The sequence below is a fragment of the Hyperoodon ampullatus genome, assembly GCF_949752795.1.
Source record: "Hyperoodon ampullatus genome assembly, chromosome: 18".
Classification (NCBI taxonomy): domain Eukaryota; kingdom Metazoa; phylum Chordata; class Mammalia; order Artiodactyla; family Ziphiidae; genus Hyperoodon; species Hyperoodon ampullatus.
In genome coordinates this window covers 47,170,828-47,191,948 of record NC_136931.1, presented here as the reverse complement: position 1 = coordinate 47,191,948, position 21,121 = coordinate 47,170,828, and the positions used below count along the sequence as shown (strand labels likewise).

Sequence of the window (21,121 nt, the reverse complement as noted above, 5' to 3'; positions counted from 1 at the left end):
TCCTCTCACTCCCCTCCCCATTCAGGGAATGGGCCAATCCCACCACACACACAAGACCAGATGCGGGTTACTTCTGGGCAACCAGGGTCCCCTCTGAGAAATGGCCCTGCTACCCTTGGGAGGGTTCATCTATAGGGACCCATCTGAGTTCTAACTTGGGAATAGGTGTTCCATTTATGCTCTGGGCCTTAAGAGACCCCCCCAGTTTACTTCTAATTCTGAACGATGCCCTCTCGCCTTCCCTGGCTCAGGATGAGTGTGGGGCACAGAGGACCAGAAGCTCCGACCTGCCCCCAGCACCATACAAATGGAAGACCACCTCTCCAAACATTGACAGACTTTATTGTGGGGGGTTCCCACCTGGGATCCCACCCTCTTAAATAAAAAAGTGCATAGAAAAGAAGGGATTTAGAAACTTTTGTACAATATCTACATCCTGGGCCCCCAGGGAAAGAAGGGGGTGATTGCTGGGTGGGCTGGAGGGGTGGAGGCAGGGCCCTTGCCACCTGCATGCCCACATCCACCCTGAACATGAGGGTGGGGTGAGATGCTCTGGGAGGGACGAGGGGCAAGACGGCAGCGGGGGGCGTGGCAGGCAGCCACAGCTTCAGTTAAGGAACCGACGGCAGCGCTTGGCGCCACAGTTGCAGGGCAGCTTGTTGCTGGCATCCTCAATGGGGAACTTGTAGTCATAGGTGAGCTCCTCGCCACGCAGGATGCGGCGCAGGGCGAAGATGACGATGTGCTTCTGGCCCTCCACGTGGATGACTCGAGAGAAGCAATTGGGCTCACACGAGTGGTTGATGAAGCGGGCGGCATTGCCATGCATGGTGGCATCCACCACGTCAAAGTCATCCATGCGGAACATGTAGCACCCAATGCCCTACAGGGACAGGGTGGGGCAGTCAGGGGCTCTGTTCCCATGGACCACACTGTTTCACCCGTCTCATTCCCATGGCCTGGCAGAGCCTACCTTCCCGTCATAGAACTTCTCCCGCTTGTCAGTCAGCACAGAGCGAATGACAATACCAGAGTACTCAATGACCATCTCGCCAGCATCGATGTTGCGTTTACAGAACAGGCCCCGCCCGTGGATGGCAGATCTGCAGGGTTGCATGGGCAAGGGGGAGGTCAGGGGGCAGGGGGACAGAACCAAGGTGGTCCCACACTAGGGCACCTGTCCATCCACCCAAGGGGCATCCTCCCCCCCAACCCCACTGACCTGTAGACACCCACAGCCTCTTTGGATGTCTTCTTGAGGTGGCGAAAGCGCATGGCCATGGGCAGCTCCAGACTGGTGGCGCGTCTGGTGGGGGACGGCAGCGTCACACAGGTTGGTACCCAGGAATGACCTCTCTTGCCCTGATCACCCTCTTTTGGACCTTTCCAGACCATCCCCAGTACCCTGGCCTGCCCTCCATACCTGGTTGACCTGAGCTGCACCTCATCCTCTTCCTCGTCACAGGTGGCTCCCTCAGGGAGCACCCGGTGCTGGGAGGCCAGGAAGTTGAACATGTCAAAGGTGCACTTCCTGCAGGTGGGAGGGAGGAAAGGAAGGAGGTTCACAGCCATTCTTTCAAGAAGATGCGACCCATCTATTCTTTGGCCTGGGCCTGCTGCTGGTAGGGTAGGAGCAATACTGCTACTACTGAAGACACAGCAAAAGGGGAACAGATGAGGTTCATTCTTCTGATGGGAACTCTAGGAATAAGTTCTGGAGTGGCCTAGTATCTTCTCCTCAGACCTCAGTTTCTAAACTGTAAAGACTTAATTCCCACCCTTGAGAACTCCGACAGGGCTACCCCGACTCAGGCGCCACACCCCAGACCTCTCACCGGAGATAGACCTCAGCGCGGGCTGCCCCATGGGGATTCAGGGGTGGCTCCTCCTGGCCCTCTCCCTGCTGGTGGTAGCGGAATTTATAGTGCTGACAGCGCTGAGCTCCGGGCAGTTGCTCTGCCAGGAAGATGACTGCATCGTGGTGGATGCCCAGGAGCCTTGCCCCACTCATTCCTGGGGAGAGTCAAAAGTGAGGACACGTAAGTCATGTCGGAGGCCCATCCTGCCAACAGGGAGTCATCCCGGCCCCCAGCATCCCTGTGAAACCCCTCAGTTACCACTAAAGGAGAGATGTCTGAGCCGGGCATGCCCTCGGGCCTCTTGCACCTTCTCAATCAGAATTCTCCATGCCCCTGGGGAGAGGGCAGGGCCAGAGCTGTCAGGATGGTGTTCTACGGGACACCTTCCCTCCCTGTCGATGCTACTCCCAAACTCACCCTCCAAGCTCTCGGCCTCCACGCTGAACCCATCCTCACTGCTGATCTCGAAACGCAGGTGTGGGCCCGCCCGTTTAGGGGCCTGGTTCTCTTTGTCCTCTGGGGATGGAGGCTCTTCCTCAGAGCTTGAAGCCTCACCTGGTCCCAAGGAGCAGATCAGAGTTGGGGAGGGTCACCCCTCCTGGACTCAGAAGCCCCTGGCTCCCCTTTGCCCTTCCTTCCTCCTGGCGTCTAAGCACAGCTGCTGGGTCTGAGGGCCTTCCTCCTGCAATATTTGCCCAGTGAACCCTATAGAATGGACATTATTTTTTCTAAAGGGCCTACAGTCCCTTTACTGCAGGACACGCTTATGGCTCACTCAAACTCAGCCTACCGTAAATGCCGATCTACTCCTCATTTTTCTGCATCTCGCACAAAATTTATAATACCGGAGAACTACTATATTTTGCACATGTATTTTTCTTATGTGTACCACATTTCCGTAAAGATTACCAATATATTATTATAAAGGCCCATACTCACAGAATCAAGTATATGTACACTACGAGGGATTTCTCAGGGGCTAAAAATTTTAAAGCTAGAACAGATAGGACTAGCTGACACAGGTGAGGTGGATGTGAGAGAAAAGGGGGGTCAAGGACAATTCTTGAGGTGTGGAGCCTGAACAACTGGAAGGATAAAATGGTCACTGACTGAGATGGTGAAGGTGAGGGAGAAACGAGTTTGGGGTGAATGTCGAGAACTCAGTTTGGAACATGTTGGGGCTGAGATTCCTCTTAGAAAACCTTGCCTTTCAACTTGCTTGTGGAGATGGCGAACAGGCAGCAGGATATAAGAGCCTGGCTAGTGACTTGGGGGCTATCAGAATTAGACATGGGGTTTAGAGCCAGGAAGCTAGACGAGAGCACTCGGGAGTGAGTGGAGATTAGAGAAGTCAAGGCCAGGGCCCTGGGACACACCAAAGCTGACAGGCTGGGGCAGTGAGGAGGCACAGCCAGAGGTGAGGAGAGGGCTGGGGTGCTGGAAGCCAGGAAAGGAAGTGCTTCAAGGAGGGAGGGATCAGCACACCAAATGCTGCTACTGGCTCAAGCAGGATGTGGACTGAGGCCTGACCATTGTACCTGGGTTGAGTGGGGTGGGGGGCATACGTTTGAGTGGAGCATACTTTAGGAGGGGCAGGAGCCACATGGCCATACTTTCTCCCCACAGAACTGCTCTGGGCCAACCTGCCTATGTGCCCTTCCAGCCCTAAGCAAGACTCTAAACCTAACTCTTGCTGTGTGTCCCACATCATCCTTGGGCCTCGCAATGCCCTAGGGTCCACCTCTGACTTCTGCCACCTTTCCCCATCCTCACTTCCATTCTGTTCCCTGAGCACAACCACAGAGGCCTCGCCTGGGCACACTCTCACTTTCTTCTTTCTCATGGTGCTCATCCTAAGCTAGAATGTGCTTGTTAATTACACATCTGTTTCCTCTAGCAAAATGTGGTCTGGTTCCTATGGGCAGGGGACCTGTCTGTCATGGTCACTGCCATATCCTCATGCCATCTCCGACCCCTGTAAGTAGCCTTTCAGTTAAACAGTCTCAGTCTACTTCATTCCACTTCCATACTCAGCAGCTTAGCTCTACATAATGAGAAAATCCACACATCTGGACAGGACTTGGGGCCACAAGGAATTCCGAGCCTCAGGCTGCTCAATTATCAGCTTACTTGGCTGTAGCCTACTCCCTCTCCCACTGCCCTCCATGACCAACAGAGCACTGCCCTTCCAGCTTCACTGAGTCCATCAGCCAGAACTGCTCCACGTGCCCCCATCCCGCATACTGATGTCTCGTATCTCTGCAAGTACAGGCATAACTCGGAGATACTGCGGGTTCAATTCCAGACCACGGCAACAGAGCGAATATTGCAATAAAGCGAGTCACACAAATCTTTTAGTTTCCCAGTGCATATACAAGTTACGTTTGTACTATACTGTAGTCTAGTAAGTGTGCAACAGCATTATGTCTAAAAAAACAATGTACGTACCTTAATTAGAAAATACTTTATTGCTAAAAAAATGCTAAACATCATGTGAGCCTTCAGGGAGTTGTAATCTCTTTGCGAGAGTAACAGCAAAGATCACTGATCACAGATCACCGTAACAAATAATGAAACAGTTTGAAGTATTAAGAAAATTACCAAAGTGTGACACAGAGACACCAAGTGAGCAAATACTGTTGGAAACATGACGCTGATAGACTTGCTCCATGCAGGGTTTCCAAAAACCTTCAATTTGTAAAAAACGTGACAAAGCAAAGGGCAATAAAACGAGGTATGCCTGTACACCTTCCTCATGTCCTTCCCTCCATCTCAGGGGTCTCTTATGCAAACCTGACCGCTATGTCTCCTCCCACCTCCTTTTCCATCCACGAGTCCCCGTCACCCTCATCCTTGCTTTTGCTGTCACAGCCCTCACACCAAACCCCTCTGAGCTGCTCCCCCCAACCCCCAACCCCCACCCCAGACTCTTAACTGAGCTTTTTGGCAAAGTGCCTGGCTGCTGTTCTGGCTTCCTCGTCAAACACTGTCTTCAGTTCTGGACTCTGACACAACATCCTCCCTACCCTGTGCTACCTGCCCAAGCAGTACACCCATCCTAGACCCCACATGCCTGGTGTTCTCTGTGGCAGTTGGGACTGCTGACCACTCCCTTCCCTGAGCCTCTGGGACACCACCCTCCTCTGATCTCCTTCCCACTGTTCTTGTCCTTCCTCTGGGTCCTAGGTGGGCTCCATAGTGTGGATGATCCCCAGAACTTCATCTCTGGCTTTACTAGGTACCTAACCTCTGACCCTGGTGCACTAGCCCCTGAAGCCCGTCCTTGGGCTCTTGGGCACACTGAACAGGCATGTGTCTGTTTCTGACACAGGCCATAAGCTCCCAAGGGTGTCCCTGTAACTCTAACACCCAGCCTCAGGCTCGTACCCAGGTAGGTGTGCAATGTGCAACACCCAGTGAGCTGTTTTTTTTTTTTTAAGTGGACCAATTCTGTATCAGTGAGTTACTCAGCTGAGGCAAGCACGAGGAAGGACACAGTGAGAGGGAAAGGCTGGCCCCTACCTGAGTAGTGGTGCCACTGGGACTCAAGCAGCAGGTCAGGGGGACCATCGGGGGCCCGGGGAGGACCACCTTCTGGAAGTGGCAGCAGAGGGGACCGGTCCTGGAGGGACCTGTGAGGAGAGACCTGTCAGAAGGAGGAAGTGACAGAGGTTCCAGAGCCTCCAGGGAAAGGAGGCTGGCCACTCACCTCGGGCTTTCCCCCCAAGTGGGCTCCCCAGGATCATCCAGGTCGAGAACTCCACGCACAGTGGGCGTTTTCATCCTCACTCGGCTAAACCTGGTGCGGAGTGGACTATGAGAAGGCTGAGCTGCCTTCTCCTGCCCACCTTTCTCCCACTCCGCAGCCTGGGCACGCTCACTCACCCGCTGCCACAAAGCCCTGGACCCTGCGGGGGGTCCTCCGAGGACTCTCCATCTTCCTCCAGCCGGGGAGTTTTGCTTGGGGGAGGTGCTGGTGGGGAACGGCCAGAGAAGGTGGACACCCTTTTGACGCGGATGGCCTGGCGGGGCGGGCTGGGGGGCCCACTGCTCAGCACCAGCGTCAGTGGAGGGGGGGGGTGGGGGAGGGGCAGGGCGGACCACCCCTACTACTGGCAACACACCCAGCAGGGGTCCGGGGGGCAGAGTCCAGGAAGCAGGGGCCGTGGGAGGGATGGGAGGGGGCAGAGGTGGTTGCTTCACTGGGGGTGAGACAGGTTCACCCTCCCCTGCCATCTTTACGAACACTTGCCCCAGCTTGTTGACCAGGATGATCTTGGATGTGGCAGGTTTGGGGGGCTCGGGGGCAGGGCCCAGGCTCAATACCCGGACCCCTGGGGCCCCAGGGAGCCAGGCAAACGTCCGGGTGGGGTCAGCTGGGCTAGGGGGCAGGCCCTGAGGGGGCTGGCTGCCATTGGCCAAGGGAGGTGCTGGGGGGAGTGGCTCCTCTCTAGGCCCAGCGCCCCCCTCCCCAGGCCCCCCTAGGTTCTTCAACACAAAATCCACAATTTCTGACGGCAAGTCCTCGGGAGGTCGAGCCCTGTCCCCTGCAGCCCCGATGACCCCAGCCCGGCCTGCTCCTGGCCCTGAAGGTGGAGTCCCCTGGCCCCGAGGCTGCTGGACTGCCTCGGCCTCGCTGTCGGTGCCATCATCCACTCCGTCCAGCTGTTCAATGCGGGGGGCTCCAGGGAGGGCTCCAGGGGCCAGGGCAGGGCCAGACACCACAGTCACAGGGAAGTGGACGTAGCGGGGGGTGGGGCTGGCCTCCTCCTCCGAACTGTCCCCTGGGCCCCCGTGGCTGCTCCCCACTGCCCCTGCAGCCACAATCTCTTCCTGGAAGGGCTCAGTCCCCAGCAGGCTGGCCGCAAAGTCCAGGTCAGCAGCACTCAGTCCTGACACCACCTCCATGTCCTCAAAGTCTGGGCCCAGGTCTTCAGGGGGTGGTGGAGGAGATGGGGCCCGGCCAGGGGGAGCCAGCTCCCCTGAGGTAGGTGTGAGGGCTCTAACGACTGAGGTAGGAGGGGGGACCCTGAGCTGAGGAGAGGTTCTGAGAGGGGGAGAGGCCCGCCGTGATGGTGGCAGCCTGGAAGCCAGGGGACTGGGACGACGGGAGCGTCTTGGGGGAGCTGGGAAGTCCGGGTCTCCCACCGTAGGGATGTGGTGGGTCAGAGAAGATGGACTTCCTGTAGGCGGAAGGGTCAGGGTCAGCCAGGAGCTCCTGCCGCACCCTGCCCCACCCCTCTCCCAGACACTCCCAGGTACTCACCAGGGGAGGGCAGGGGTCCAAAGGAGACACCCCCCAGGGGCCTCCGGGATGGTGAGTAGTTGGGCACTTTGATTCGAGCCCCCGAGAAGGAGCGGGGGGCTGGAGGAGGGGCGCTGCTTGGATCCGGCCGAAGTGGGGGGTCCTGGTTCTCAACGGGTGAGTGGTGCTCAGGAGCTCTAGGGATAAGGGCACCTGTATCTGGTGGGGGGTCCACATGATCTGGGGGCTCTAAAGAGGCAAAAGAATGGCATCATGGGTGGCAGGGGCTCTTTGTGAAAGCCTCCCCTCACATACCCTTTGTTCTTTTGAACCAACCGCACCTTCTCTGCCTGGCCCCTGAGCTGGGGACAAGGCGCATGGGTTCCCAGTCATCACCCAGGTCCCAAACCCCTCTGTGGCTTCTGCAAAACCTCCACACACACCTGGGTCAGAGTTCCTTTGTGACCCCTCCTCACCCATCCTTTGCCATCTCCCCACTTCCTGGCTGCCTACTGCTCTCTGATTCAGGCCCCACACAGGGCACTGCCCTCTCTCCAGCACGGCCAGTCCTACCTGCTCTGCACATCCCTGCCACATCAAATGCATCCACCCCGTCCTGGCGCTTGCGGCTCCCCATTACCTGGCTCCACCCAATCTGTGCAAGCTGATCTCTGCTGCCTCCTCCCAACACTTTCTTGTTTCCAGCCAGGATGGCTGTACCCTCCTCCCCTCTCTACCCTGTGTCATGCTCCAACCCAGAACAAACACCTCACCCACAAGCGCAATCCAAATCTCCTCCTCCTCCCATTCGGCCCACAAGGACCTCTCCCTCTACCTATCTCCAAGCCCATTCTTTGCTTTGTGCCATCCAGCGCTCAGCTACATCCCTCAGTGCTAGCACAGATGGGAAGGTGCCAGTTTGGGAAATGAGCAGATTTAGGTTTGAATCCTGGCTCCACCACTAGGTCACTGTGGAGAGCTACTGCCCTCTTTGAGTTGTACAGAGGAGCTTATACTTTTCTCAAAGGGCTGTGGGGAGCACTACATGAGCACGCAGCCCCAAGTCAGGTGGCCATAAATGCTCCCTACATTTGTGCACAAGCAGGTAGCATGGCGCTCTCCCCTCAGCGTCCTGGGAGATGCTGAGCACAGTCCCCGCACACTATGCGCAGCCATTAAGTCATCTCAAGCTACTGCCATTACAACAAGTGGCACAATGGCAAGCATCCTGGGGTTTCCTTAGGGCACAAGGAGAATAAGGATTGGTGGGTAACTGTTTGGGGAGGGCAGCACTCAGGGAAGAAAATGAAGGAGTTCCAAGGCTGTACCTGAGGAAGGGGCGGGGCTGTGCACAATGGTCTGGTTCTCCTCTGCTGCCTCCAGGTGAACTGGCTCTTCCCTCGGCCCCCATGGCCGATACTCCAGAATTCGACACCGATACCAGCAGCGCCGCCGAGCATCTACTGTGCTCCAGTATAGACGGGAGCACCTGATGGGTGGGCGTGTGGGACAAGAGGGTCAGGACAACTTAGGAAACAAGATCCAGTCCTGGAGACCCCCAGCCCCACCAATGTCCCTTGGGCTGCTCACTGGTAGCCAATGGGGAAGAGCCGTCCCTCGCAGTCTGAGAGGTCAGACAGAGTGCCCAAGGAGTCGATTCGGATGGAGCCTATGGTGCAGAGGAGAGGTCAGGAGGGTGGGTCCAGGCAGGGTCAGGAAGACCAGGGTAGAGAGCAAGCTGCTTACCAATGAGCACATTGATGGCATCAGGTTCAAGCCCCGTCAAGAACTTTCGCTTGAAGTTGATACCCTCAAAGTCCACATAGACTCGGCGGAGAACATCAAAACCGTCAGGGGTCACGATCTCCTGGGAGGGGGGTGGCAAATGGGGTTGCTGGATTGGTGGTGGGTGAGGGGGATGTGAAGGCAGGCTCTGGAGGCAGAGACTCTGGTCAGTCAGGGGCTTGACTACAGGACTGGGGGCGGGGGGTAAGGGAACAAGGAAGAGACACTGAGAGACAGCTGGGGCCAGGCCTGAGGGGCTACGGAGCCCCCTGAGTGGAAGAGGAAGAGAGTGCAGTGGGGAGCTGTCTCCTCAAGGGTGCGGGCCCACCTTGCCATCCAGCAGGTCTGTGTGTTTCTGGCAGAAAACTTTCTTGTCATCTTGGAAGATGCAGTAGCTGGCCCGGGCACACATGAAGTGGAAGTTGCTGAGGCAGGAGGAAAGGCAGCAGCCCACCGTGGCTCCAGGCTTCAGGCAGAGCTCACAGCGCTGTGGGGGGAAGGGGCTGCTAAAGGGGGAAGCCAGTGACCTGAGCCAGGGTCTGACACTCAGCATCGTTGTCCCTGAGACTCTGCTTGGGCCCCTGCCTAGCCCAGCACCTCACCAAGCAAAGGCACTCACCAAACATTACCTCTCCCCTAGCTGCATCCAAGGCCAGGTACACATCAAAACCATTTCAGACTGTTTCAAACAGAATTGCAGCAGGAAGAAAAATAACAAGAGCCAAGGCTGAGAGTGGCATTTACCTTACCATCTTCCTCATGCTGTTCTAGCATGGAATCTGTATTATTTCATTTCATCTTCACACCTGCCCCGTGGTACGTCTATCATCCTTCTTTCTGAGGGTGAGCTGGAGACGTTCTACAGTACCTGACTTAGGTTCGAAACTGGTAAGGGGGATTTCTAACTCAGGCTACACCTCACCTCATAGGGATATAATAAGAGCTAAACCCCACACTGTATGGAAAGCATCCAGCACAGGTTTAATCAACAAATTCAACAGACTAACTTTTAGGCTCCCAGGCTTCAGGCCCATATTATGGCCAGAGAGCACAAATAGGAAAAGAGTTGCTGTCACTGCAGCACCACAGTGCTGGGACAACCAAGAAAGGTACCTAGGACCAGCAGTGGAAGGACAAGCTGTGGCAGAGACTGAACAAGAGCGTCTCTGAGTGGAGGAGGGCCCCGAGGACTGCCCACCTCTCCAGGCCCGTGCCCTCACCATCTGCCTCCCTCGAGCCACAGCAGCGTGCACATTCTTGAGGGAGCCGTCATTTTCTTCGAACACTTCGGCTGACCAGATGGCACAGTTGACATGTGTCCACTCATTCTGCCCGATGTACAGAAGCCGCCCTGCCTCCTGAGGACAGAGGAGGGTGGCAGAAGGGGAGGCCCCAGAGACCAGACCCCACAGCCTGGGCTTCATGCAGTAGCCCTCACCTTAGAGTCTGCATCCCCATATTTGAGGCACAGCGCACACTGACGGGGGTCCTCCAGGTGTGAGAAAGCAGCTGAATCCTTGCCCTGGAAAGCTGGAAGGGGTGTGGGAAGGAAGGTCCAAGAATGAGGACCTGGAGCCTGGCCCACCAACCAGGGGATCTGGCTTCCAGCCCCGTTTTCCCAGTACCTGTTGAGGGATCCCCTGGAGGCTGCCCTGATTCTGGGGTCTCTGGTTCCTGCTGCCTCCACTGAGCGTAGACATGGTCCAGGGAAGGGGGCAACACGGCATTGGGGAGGACTCCGCTGTGGACAGGCAGGGTCAGCCTCTGACATGTCTCTTAACGGGGGGTGGGGGCTGCACCGGGGCCCACCCACAGTATCAGCGTGAATATGCCATGACACCCTCTGTCCTCTCTCTACGTGGAATTTCTCTCAGTCTCCCAAACAAGCCAGGCCCTTTCATGCCACCTTTGGCCCACGAAACACTGTTCCTCATGCCCGGAATACTTTTCCTCCACTTCTCAGCTTGGATGTCATCTCTCCGGGAAGCCTCAGGCCCTAGGCTCCTAGGCAGGCGCCTCCTCTGGGCTCCCACAGCCCCTGGGTCTCCCCATCAGCGCCCTGACTGTCTGGGTCATCAGTGCCTGCCCAACCTCCCAAACATGGCTCGCCCACTGCTGTCCCCAACACTGCCTTGCATAAAGTAGAACCGAAGTACGATTTAACTACACAATCTGAGTCTCTGCTCGTCTAGAACCACTGGGGACTCTCATGCTGGTTCCACCACCCTCCAGACCCTAACCCTGCTCCTCGACTATTCTCAGTCCAGCTTGACCCTGGATTCCTAGGTGCCCTTGCCTTTGCCCTCACTCCCTGGTTCCCCTCCTGCTACCCAGCCTCGCTCACTTGGGCAGCCGGGTACTCCGTCGCCAGTACTTGGGGTCGTGGGCGTCGAACCAGCCGAACGCAGACTCTAGCAGCTGGGGAGCAGGTTAACAGGATGAGAAGAATTGGCTTCCTCAGGAGAGCTGGCGGGGGCAGGGTCTGAAGGACCCACTCTCTCCTCCCCACTACCACACTAGCTACCCTCCAGGCATCCCCCAAAGAGCTCACCTTCAGTAGGAGCCCCTTCGTCTGGCCTCCAGCCCGGCGCTCCGGCGTCTCTCCTTCTTCCGAGTGCCTCATCAGGATGCCCACCACATCCTCCATGAAGCTGTGCTGTAAGGGGGTTTGTCAGGACTCGAGCCTCGACCCCAACCCTCTCCTCCTGGAACCCACCTGTTCCTCTCAATGTCCCACTCACCACGGACTTGTAGTGGCCTTCCTCAAAGCGCTGGCTCACAGCGTGCAGATCACAGGGCCCTGGGTGCAGCTGCTTTCCATCCTGCCCACACTGTAAAGAGGGGAAGTCAGCAGGGCTCGTGCTGGACCTAGGCCCACCCCGTCCTGCCACCTGGGCCCCCAGACCTGGGTGCACAGCAGCAGTGGGCCTGCCACCTTGGAGCTCAGCAGGCCCTGGAGCACCTGGCGCAGGCCCCCCTGCAGGGCCCCACTCAGGGCCTCTCGCCAGCGGGGGTGCGTGGCCCCAGCACATGGCCCACAGGTGTACAGCACCGAGTCTGGCAGCCCCGACAGGATCTCATAGTCTTCATCTAGAACAGCCAGGGCAGGAAAGGAAAAAATGGTTTAGGGAGGTGTGAGGGCTTTCACCAAGAACATTCAGCCCTGTCCCCTGAGGGCCTGTAGTGGAGGGTAGAACAGGGGTCCCCAAAGGACTGAGGCCATCCCCCAGGTAATCCACCCACTCACCTGAGAGCCCCTCACACTTCGCGTGCACCCAGTGGTCACACTGGGCGCACTGCATCATCTTGCTCTCGTAGTCGTTGTCTTCATAGCAGCGTGTGCAGATCGGGCAGTAGTTTCCTAGAGCGAGAGGGAAGGAGAGACAAGTCAGAGGAGCTGGTGCCACTAGCTGCCCCTCAGAGCCCCTGTCCAGAGGCCAGCCATCCCTTGACTGCTGCAGGGGCTGCCTCTATCGTGCCCCACTTGGGTCCCTACCATTCCCCAAAAGCTGGCTGAGAATAAGGCTGCTTTTCTAACTCTGCAGCCTCAAGGCCTCACAAAGGAAAAAGCTTTGCTAAACATGCTGCCTGAGTAAATGAGGAAGCCCAGGTCTTCAAAGAGTTCAGTGGAGACTTGAGGTTCCAGGAGGTATCTCAGGGACCACCACAAGGGTGGGCTCCACGCCCTCTACTCCCACTGCCCTCAGTGGGAGAGTACTCTGAGTGGAAGGAAAGGCTCCATAGTTAGAAGAGAGTAGAAAGCCCCTAGAAAAGAGTATCTGTTCCAACTGCTTGTCTAGGAACCTGGCCCACTCCCCGGTGGCCCCCGGGGCCCCGGTCCCCTGCCAGGTCCCCACCTTTCTCATAGAGCTGGGTGCACCTGGGGCAGAGGCTGTAATCTCCCGACCACTCGACGTCCCAGTTCTTGCCTGGAGTCGCCCCACAGCTCTTACAGCGCACGCAGGCTGAGCAGATCTGGGAGGGCAGGGCGACATTAGGGGGAAAGCCAGACACCGGGCTGGAGCAGTGCGAAGGGGGGATGGGCAAAGAGGAGGCAGGAGACAGATGAGGAAGGATGGATAAGAGGAGAAAAGGTGTGCAGGAGAGGTGGAGAGGAGGAGGAAGGGAGAAGGAAAGCAGCAGGGCAGGAGAGAAATGAAGTGGGGAGATGGGTAGAGTGAGGCGGAAGAGTTTAGGCTAGAGCAGGAGGGGGCTGTGAGCTGGGGGCCGTGGAATGCATGAGCCCGTAAAACCATTACATACAAATTCTGCACATAAATCTTGTCTACGTGAAATTCTTGAAGAGGACGTGTGATGTTTATCAAACTCTCAGAAGGACCTCCACCCTTCCCCTCCTCCTGAGAGCCCTGGCCTAGAGCAAGTCTGGGGGTGGTGTGCAGCATTAATCAGAACTCCAAAGTAAGGGGTGGGGGCCTCATCTCTCACCCAGTGGCGCCGTTTGCGTGTGGCCCGGGTTGGGTAGCTGGGCCCCAGGCAGGCTGGGTGGTAAGCATGGCGGCAGCGCTCGCACTCCAGGAGGTGCTGTTAGATGTTGGAGAAAGACAGCAATGGCAGAACCTACTGGCACAGGGACACCCCTTCTCTTTCATGCCTCCACTGCCATGGCCCTCGTGCCCAAACCTTGGATCCCCGGCCTTTGCGCCCACAGACATGGCAGAACTTGCAGCGGCGGCAGCACCAAGCATCATGATGTTGGGGCAGGGGCCGCTCGGCCTCCTCCAGGCAGAATGGGTGGAAAGGGTCACAGCAGACTTGGCAGAACACCAGCTGGGGTGGGGAGACGGAACGACGGACAGAGTGTGAGGCCAGGAGGCCAGGGAATGTGACCCTGTGGAGAGGGCCCAAGAAACCAGACTTGGGGGGCTGTGAAAAAAGGCAGGGGTCCAACCTCATGCAGGCCTTTGCTGGCACACAGCAAACACACCATCGGTGGTCCCCCTGGCACGGAGGTGAGTACGCTCAGGCCGCCCATCAGCCACACGTTCTCCAGATCACAATCCTCCTGAGGGAAGAGAAGACAAGAGGTCAGAGAGCAGCCAGGAACACAAGCCAGATCCAACCTTAAAGCCTTGGTTTCTCACTCATAATAAACACGTTTCCTCCCACCGTAGTCCCCACCACCCTCCCCTGCTCCATGCCGTACCTTAAAATCCACACGAACCCGGTGCACGCCATCAGGGGACTTTTGTTTTCCAGTCCAGCCATTGGGAAAAGAGACAAAAGGGCCAGGGGCCAAAGCATCCTAGGGAGGATGGTGGTGCTCAGAGTGCTGCCAGCCCCACCCCTTACCAACTTTTCTCCTCACCGCCCTCTCCTCCAGCCTACCCAACCCTGCCTTTTGCCCAAATCCTACTTGGCCTCAGAAGGATAGGCCTGCTTCAACCCCTCAGGACCTGTTCTCTGGCGTGGACACACCACGGCACTCAGGTGAGCCTGTTACCCTGACTTGCCAGGAAGCTCCTTGGGATGGAGCCATGCCTTCCACAGGACTCGGGGCTCTTGGTGTGGGGCTATGCTGACCTTGTCCAGGCGCCTTCGGGCCTTGAGCTGCAACACAGGCTGCAGGGTGGGTTTGCGGGGCCGACTCTGCTCCTCTGGCTCTGGTACTGGCAGCTCTAGGCAGGACACATGAGCGGTGAGGTTTCCTCCTCTTCTCTGCCCCATTCCCCCTCCTCTACAACCCCCAATTGTTACCTGGATCCCCAGGGCCTTCTTTAACTAGACAAGGTCCACTAAGATGACTTGGGCCTTGTTCCGCAGGCTACTGAAAACCTCCTGCACCCGTCCTCCCTGTCCACTAAAACCACCCCCCTTCTCTACACTGAGACCGACAAAGCCCTGGGTCTGGGAGTCCTGACCGTTCCACACAAAAGACACAGGACCGACAGAGGAAGCAACAAACAATTCGCACCATTCTCTCGGGGGGTCCGACGCCGAGGAGCAGGGGGACCCCCAGGCTCTGAGTCATCCGAGTCCTCGAAGATATCATAGGAGGGTCGCTGTTTGACGCAGCGCCGGGCTGACTTGCGCTGCAGTAGGAGGGAGTCCTGCTCCTCGGGCCCCGGGGGGGCCACCACCTCCTCCCGGGGCCCCCCAGCTCCCGCCCCCCGGCGTGGGCCTGGAGGACCAGGGGAGGCCTCAGGAGATTCATCGGAATCCCAGGGCAACAGCGTCTTCACTATCGTCCGGCCTGTGGGAACAGGGGACGTAGTAGGATCTGAGCTCAGCCAGGGACATGGGACACTGGGATGGAGAAAAGCCAGAAAAAAGTGGGGCAGAAGCGAACAAGCACATGATGGAAAAGCAAAGAAAGGTGGTGGACTGCAAAGGTATGGGGAGGAGAGCAAAGAAGACATGGTTTCCTCCGCACCACGAATCTCAGTAAGATTGTGTAAAGAAATGCTCCTCAAACCTCGTTACCTTTTTTGGCCAGCCGTTCCATCTTCCGAGCCTCTATCTTGTCACACTTCCGGTATCTGGGGAGGGGAGCAGCACGTCACCAGGGTAGGGGACTGGTGGTCTGGGGGAAGAGAGGAAGCTCTCCACAAGGATGCCAATCCCACTGCTCTGCTGGGGCAGGAGGCCTGGGTAACTGACAACCACGGGTGGGAATGGAGGCTGCACCTCAGCTACTCACACACAGCACTGCTTCTTGGTGTTGGGGCCCCCAAACTTGGGCTTGTCCAGGCAGTTGACACAGGACCCACAGTCCTGCACACGCAGGCAGCCCCGACAGTGTCCACACCGTGCCATCCGCATCTTCTTGCCATGATGGGAGGGCAGTGAGCGCCGGGGTGCATGTGCCAGGGTCCCTCCAGACCCCGCAGGCTCTGAGTCTCCCCCAGGCCCTGCTGGCTCCACCTTTCCCCGGCGGGACCGAGATGGGACGCTCTCAGTCTCAGATGCTGACGATGTATCTAGTGCAGCAGAGAGGCCGGGATGGAGCCACAAAGCCACCAGGAGTTCTACCTCATTTCCCTAACCTCCCCTAGATCCCATTCAACTGGCCTTCTGGTCCCCACTTTCCCACAGTACTCCCATTTCAGGTGCTCCCAAATCCGCTCTAAGACCTAGCACTCCAACCCACTTGCCACCTGGCCCCAAGCACCCGACTCAGCTGCCATTCTTCCAGGTTCTTGATGCTTTCACTTGCCGCCAAACTTGACACAGCTGTCAAATATCCCAACACACCCGCCCCTACCCTCCGTGGCGAGGTCCTGCCGATCCCGGAGAGGGAGAGCGCTGAGGCGGGGGACGTCTTCGGGCACCATGGCCCGGGCCTGACCCAGGGCCACAGCAGCATGACGGCAGACGTGTTTGATGCGGGGGCCTTGCACAGGGGACTCGGGGCCCTGGGGGGAGGAGAAAGCAGGAACGTATGTGGAGCGCTGCCCCTTGTGGCCCCGAAACCAGCCTTCTTCAGAGCGCCTTCTTCCCACTCCATACCGATGGTCTCTCTCTCTTAGTTTCCATCGATTCATCTTCAGACCTGACAGAACCTCTGTCTGGGATCTGCTTGACAGCCCCCACGACCTCCTCCATCTGCCCTCCAGGGCTTGACTGGTGGGGGAATAAACAGGGTCAGAGGCTAGAGAGCGAGAAAAAATGGGGCCAGGAGACTAGCAGTGGGGAGGGATGGGGCCAGGGAAGGAACACAGGAAGCTGGCGGACAGGGGAAGGACCGGCTCTGAAGGTTCCCTGCAATGCTGGAGCGTGTCTAGGGAGGGAACAAGGTTCAGGGTCACAGAGGATTGAGGCTGGGTGCAGGGGCCTGGCCCAAGAACCACGCTCACCGGCATCAAAGATGCCACCTTCTGCTGCTGCTGCTGGTCGATCTTGATTAGCTGCACCTTGGCTCTCTTGAGGAGGCTGAACATTTTCTCCTCCACACCAGACAGTGGTAAGGAACCCAGGCCTGCAGTCAGGGCCTTTTCCAGTGGTGGCGGCTGCTGCGGTGGTGGCGGCTGCAGCTGTAACTGCGGCTGTAGTTGTGACTGCTGTGGTGGGAGCGCTGGAGGCAGCAGCTGGGTGTGCAAGGCCTGTACGGGCTGCTGCAGCTGAGCCTGAGGCTGCTGCCCACTGCTTGGAGCTGGAGCCCCAGGAGGCGGCACCTCCGCCTTAGCAGGAGTGGCGACCACAGGGGCAAATCGAGGCAAGCTGAGGTGGTTCGTGCGGCCCACTGCCCGTGGCTCAGGCTCAGCTGGAGAGTCATCGGCAGGAGGCGGCTCTGGCTCAGGGGCTTCAGGGGCCCCAAGAGGAGGAGGAGTAAGCACCGATTCGTAGATCTTCAGGTGGGCTTCGCTTGGGGTAAACTGAGGGGCCCGAAGGAGCAGGGGCCTCCGGGACGGAGTGACGGGTGCAGGAAGCGGGGGTGGGGCCGGTGGAGGAGCAGGGGGAGGAGGGGGCAGTTCCCGGGTCAGTGAGGTCCAGCGAAATGTGGGTTCCCTTAGGATGGACCGTCTCTTCTCAGGGAGTGGGGCTGGGGTAGGTGGAGGCGTTGGGGCACGCGGTGGAGACGGGGCTGGCGCTGGTTCCTGGGGTGCGAGTGGGGAGGTGGCAACAGGAGGCCGTAGAGTAGGTGAGACCTCCACCTTTGAGGGTTTGGGCGGGTCTTCATCCATAAATCGCCGGGGCGTCTTGATGACACGGGAAGAGCGGGCACTCACCACAGGCATAATAAACTGCCGGATGTTCTTCAGAAAGGTGGTACTTTTGGGGGCCACAGTGGGGCTGTCTTCCAGAGGGCCTCCTGTGGTGGTGCTGGGGACTGGAGTGGGAGGAGAGGTGCCCTCTGGCCCTGCCCGAGCAGCTTCCCGCTCTGCCCGCTGGCTGGGAGTCAGGGGAGGCCGGCCCCTCTTCCTGGAGCATGTAGCTGGTGCCACGGGAGGAGGGGATTCTGCCTGCTCCTCTGGGGCAGGAGGCGGTGGAGGGGATGGTGGGGGCGGAGGAGACACGGCGGGTGGTGGAGGGCAAAGTGGGGATGGAGGAGATGTTGAGCAGGGTGGGAGGGAAGGAGGAGGTGGAGGGGCCGGAGGAGTCAGGGGTGGTGACAGCAGCTTCGCCTCTTCCTTTTCTTCAGCTGGCACCATCTCTTCCTCGGCTACAGCTCGCTCTTCGTTCTCTTCCTCCTCCTCCTCCTTGTCTTTCTCTTCTTTCCCCTCCTCTCCGTCCTCCTCCAGCTTCTGCTCCTTCCTCCAGCAGGGGCCCTCTCCCTGTCCAGATCCAACTCTTCCTTGAGGGGCATCCTGCCAGCTTTCCTCATGTTGATCTTGACCCTGACCTGATTCAAGTCCCAAGGACAATTGTCCCATCTTCACTTTTTTGGCCTTTGAAACAAACTTGATCACGAGGGGGAGCCCGCCTCGGCCTCGGCCCCTGCCTCCACGGCCTCCTCGCCCAGACTGTCCTCCACGCTTGGGGGTCCCAGGTCCTGGGCCGGGCCCCTCCTTGCACTTCCAGCTGCCAGTTCGGTGTTTTACTGGAACAACAGGAGGTGGGGGCTCAGGTTTGGGGATTGTCACAGCTGCTTCTGCCACCACTACTGCTTGTTGCTTCTTCCTGCAGGGGCCTGCTGACCGTCCTGGGGGCCGCCCCCGAGACCGACGGGGGGTGGAGGACTCACATGCCCGGCTCCGGGGGGCTGGGGGTGCCTGGGCCCGCCGGAGAAGTTCAGTCAGTGCCTGCACCATCCGTTCTGTGCCCTCCTCACCCCGTTTCCGGGCAGGAGTCTTTGGGGGGGTAGGAGCCACATCTGCTAGGCGAGGAGGCGGAAGGGGGGTCGTCTTATGCTTGCGGCCCCGACCTCGGGGGGCTCGACCTAAAAGGAGAATAGGTGTGGGGAGATGGGTCAAGGTAGCCCTGAAGACTGAGGAAGACTCCAGGAGGGCAGGGACTAAGTCTTGTCTGTTTCCCCGACAGCCCAGCCTAGCTTGAGCTTTGAACACAGAACACACTTGGTAACTGATGAAGACTCTAGTTGAGCAGGGAAGAGCTGACACGAAAAGCAAGAATAACATTCCTGTAAAGCTATAGAGGTAGAGTTTCCCCATCACTCACCTCGCTGGGATCGGAGCGCAGAGCGCAGGGAACTGGGGGCCACATCTTCATCTGAATGAAAACCCTGAAACTCCTGATTTAGGGGACCAGGGGTGGAGGGGAGAAACAGCAGTCAGTGCCAAAGCCCTCATTTCATGTGAGACTCAGGTTCCGAGGAATATCCCCAGCTTCCCCCTTAACATATCCCTATTTACAAAAGAACTAAAAAGACTGGAAAGTGAGGGGAAAAGAAAAGACGGTCTCCTCCTAGGGATGGAGGCAGAGGTTATTTTGAACCTGCACCCCGTTCCAGACCACACCAGCACAGCCATCAGTGGTTCACTGGTCCAAAGGGAACAGAAGAGGGTCTCCTCAGATCAGGCAGTAGGGCTTCCCTGGTGGCGCAGTGGTTGAGAATCTGCCTGCTAGTGCAGGGGACACGGGTTCGAGCCCTGGTCTGGGAGGATCCCACATGCCGCAGAGCAACTGGGCCCGTGAGCCACAACTACTGAGCCTGCGCGTCTGGAGCCTGTGCTCCGCCACTAGAGAGGCCGCAACAGTGAGAGGCCCGCGCACCGCGATGAAGAGTGGCCCCCGCTTGGCACAACTAGAGAAAGCCCTCGCACAGAAACGAAGACGCAACACAGCAAAAATAAATAAATTAATAAACTCCTACCCCCAGCATCAAAAAAAAAAGGAAAGATCAGGCAGTAGGCACTACCCTCAGATTCCCTCATTCTCCAACTGAGAAAAAAGTGGAACCTCTGCTTATACCCTCTCGGGCTGCAGTTTCTTCCTCAATGAAAATGGGAATTGGGGCACCCAAACAGGGTGTGTGTGTGTGTGGTGTGTGTGTGTGTGTGTGTGTGTATCAAACGGTTTATCATACTATAATCTGCCCTGAGTCCTCAGGTGGCTACAAACTGTCCTAAGTAATAAAAAGCACACCTTCCTGCCTTTTCTGAGAGACTGGTAATAAATCGTGAATTGAACTCAGACCTGCCAGAGTGCCCAGTCTCATCCTGCATTCCATTTCTCTTCAACCTGTGCCCCCAAGAGGAAAACCTCCACCATTTTACCCTCTCTCCACTTTAAGTCAGAAAAAGAATTGGGGCGCTGGTGAAATCAGGGATGTGCCGGAGATTATGCGGCCGGGCGGGGCAGCCTGCAGGTAAGAGCCCAGAGAGCCCTAGCCTGGGTCGACACTCGAGCCACGCTGCTGCTGTCAACCACCGGTTGGGAGTGCAGTCCCCACAACCTCCTAGCCCAAACCTCTCCTGCCCTGGATTTGCCAACTACCAAGAAGGATCAGCCCAAGACACTTCAGCAGGACCTGCCTCGGGCCCAAGTGCCCAGCTGCAGCCCGGGCTTCTCTATCCACTTTCAGAGGCCTCTTCCTCCGACAGCTCCGTGCAGCCTACCTCCTCCCATGCCTACGTCCAGGGCCCTTTCCCTCCTCAGGAGACCTGAGGACCACGCTTCCCCACGCCACCCCTCGGGGCCACCCAGACCCCTGGAAGCCCCCCGCCTCCGCCCCGCCCGGCGCTGGGGACGCCTCCGACTGCCTCACCTCATCGTCGGACTCCCCGTCACTGCTCTCCTCCTCCAGCAGGCAGTCCCGGCTCGGGCCCCAGCCCCAGCCCCGGCCCCGGCCCCGGCCCCGACCCCGCTGAATGCGCGGGCCGGCCCACAGGCGGCGGAGCCGGCGCAGGCCCCGGCGGAGCCCCAGCAAACGGAGCAGGGCCGTGTCCTCCCCGGGCTCGGCTCCGCCCGGCCCCGCCGCGCCGCCGCCGCGCCGCAGAGCTACCCGCACTCTTTCGGCCCCGCTGCCCCGTCCGCCGCGGCCTCCGCCCCCGCCAGAGCCCCGAGGCCGGCCCGGGAAGCGGCCCCGCGCGGAGCCAGGCCCGGGGCAACTGCCGCCGCCCGCCGCCGCCGCCATCTTGGCACCGTGAGAGGGGCCGGGGAGGGGGGGGGAGGGGCGGCCCGTAAGCAGGGCCGGGGGGGGGAGGGGAGCAGAGGAGGGGCGGGGCGGCGGCTCACGACAACAACCAGCGCCGCCGCGGGGTCGGCGGGAGCCGGGGGCTGGGCCGGCCGCGCGCGGGGCACCACGGGAGCGGGAGTCCGAGGCCTGCCGGCCGTCACCCTTAGACCGCATCTGAAGAGCGTAGACCCCCGC

General features: G+C 58.6%; 1 protein-coding gene across 1 annotated transcript; it reads right to left on the bottom strand.

The window, feature by feature from the left end:
• Positions 1 to 322: 322 nt before the first annotated feature.
• KMT2B (lysine methyltransferase 2B) lies at positions 323 to 20,884 on the bottom strand (the record flags this gene model as incomplete). The annotated part of the gene is given in 38 exon segments (XM_079723098.1): positions 323 to 883; positions 974 to 1,103; positions 1,223 to 1,306; positions 1,424 to 1,531; positions 1,836 to 2,013; positions 2,118 to 2,192; positions 2,277 to 2,414; positions 5,382 to 5,491; positions 5,569 to 5,658; positions 5,745 to 5,938; positions 5,940 to 7,042; positions 7,126 to 7,353; positions 8,433 to 8,593; positions 8,695 to 8,773; positions 8,851 to 8,971; positions 9,218 to 9,376; positions 10,110 to 10,247; positions 10,328 to 10,419; positions 10,515 to 10,630; positions 11,234 to 11,307; positions 11,441 to 11,545; positions 11,631 to 11,720; positions 11,795 to 11,979; positions 12,137 to 12,250; positions 12,747 to 12,864; positions 13,336 to 13,431; positions 13,531 to 13,677; positions 13,799 to 13,912; positions 14,054 to 14,152; positions 14,431 to 14,525; positions 14,822 to 15,100; positions 15,331 to 15,386; positions 15,548 to 15,827; positions 16,112 to 16,262; positions 16,357 to 16,470; positions 16,704 to 18,727; positions 18,967 to 19,039; positions 20,516 to 20,884. Coding segments are annotated over 38 exon segments (8,163 nt in total). The 3' UTR covers positions 323 to 607.
• Positions 20,885 to 21,121: the final 237 nt, after the last annotated feature.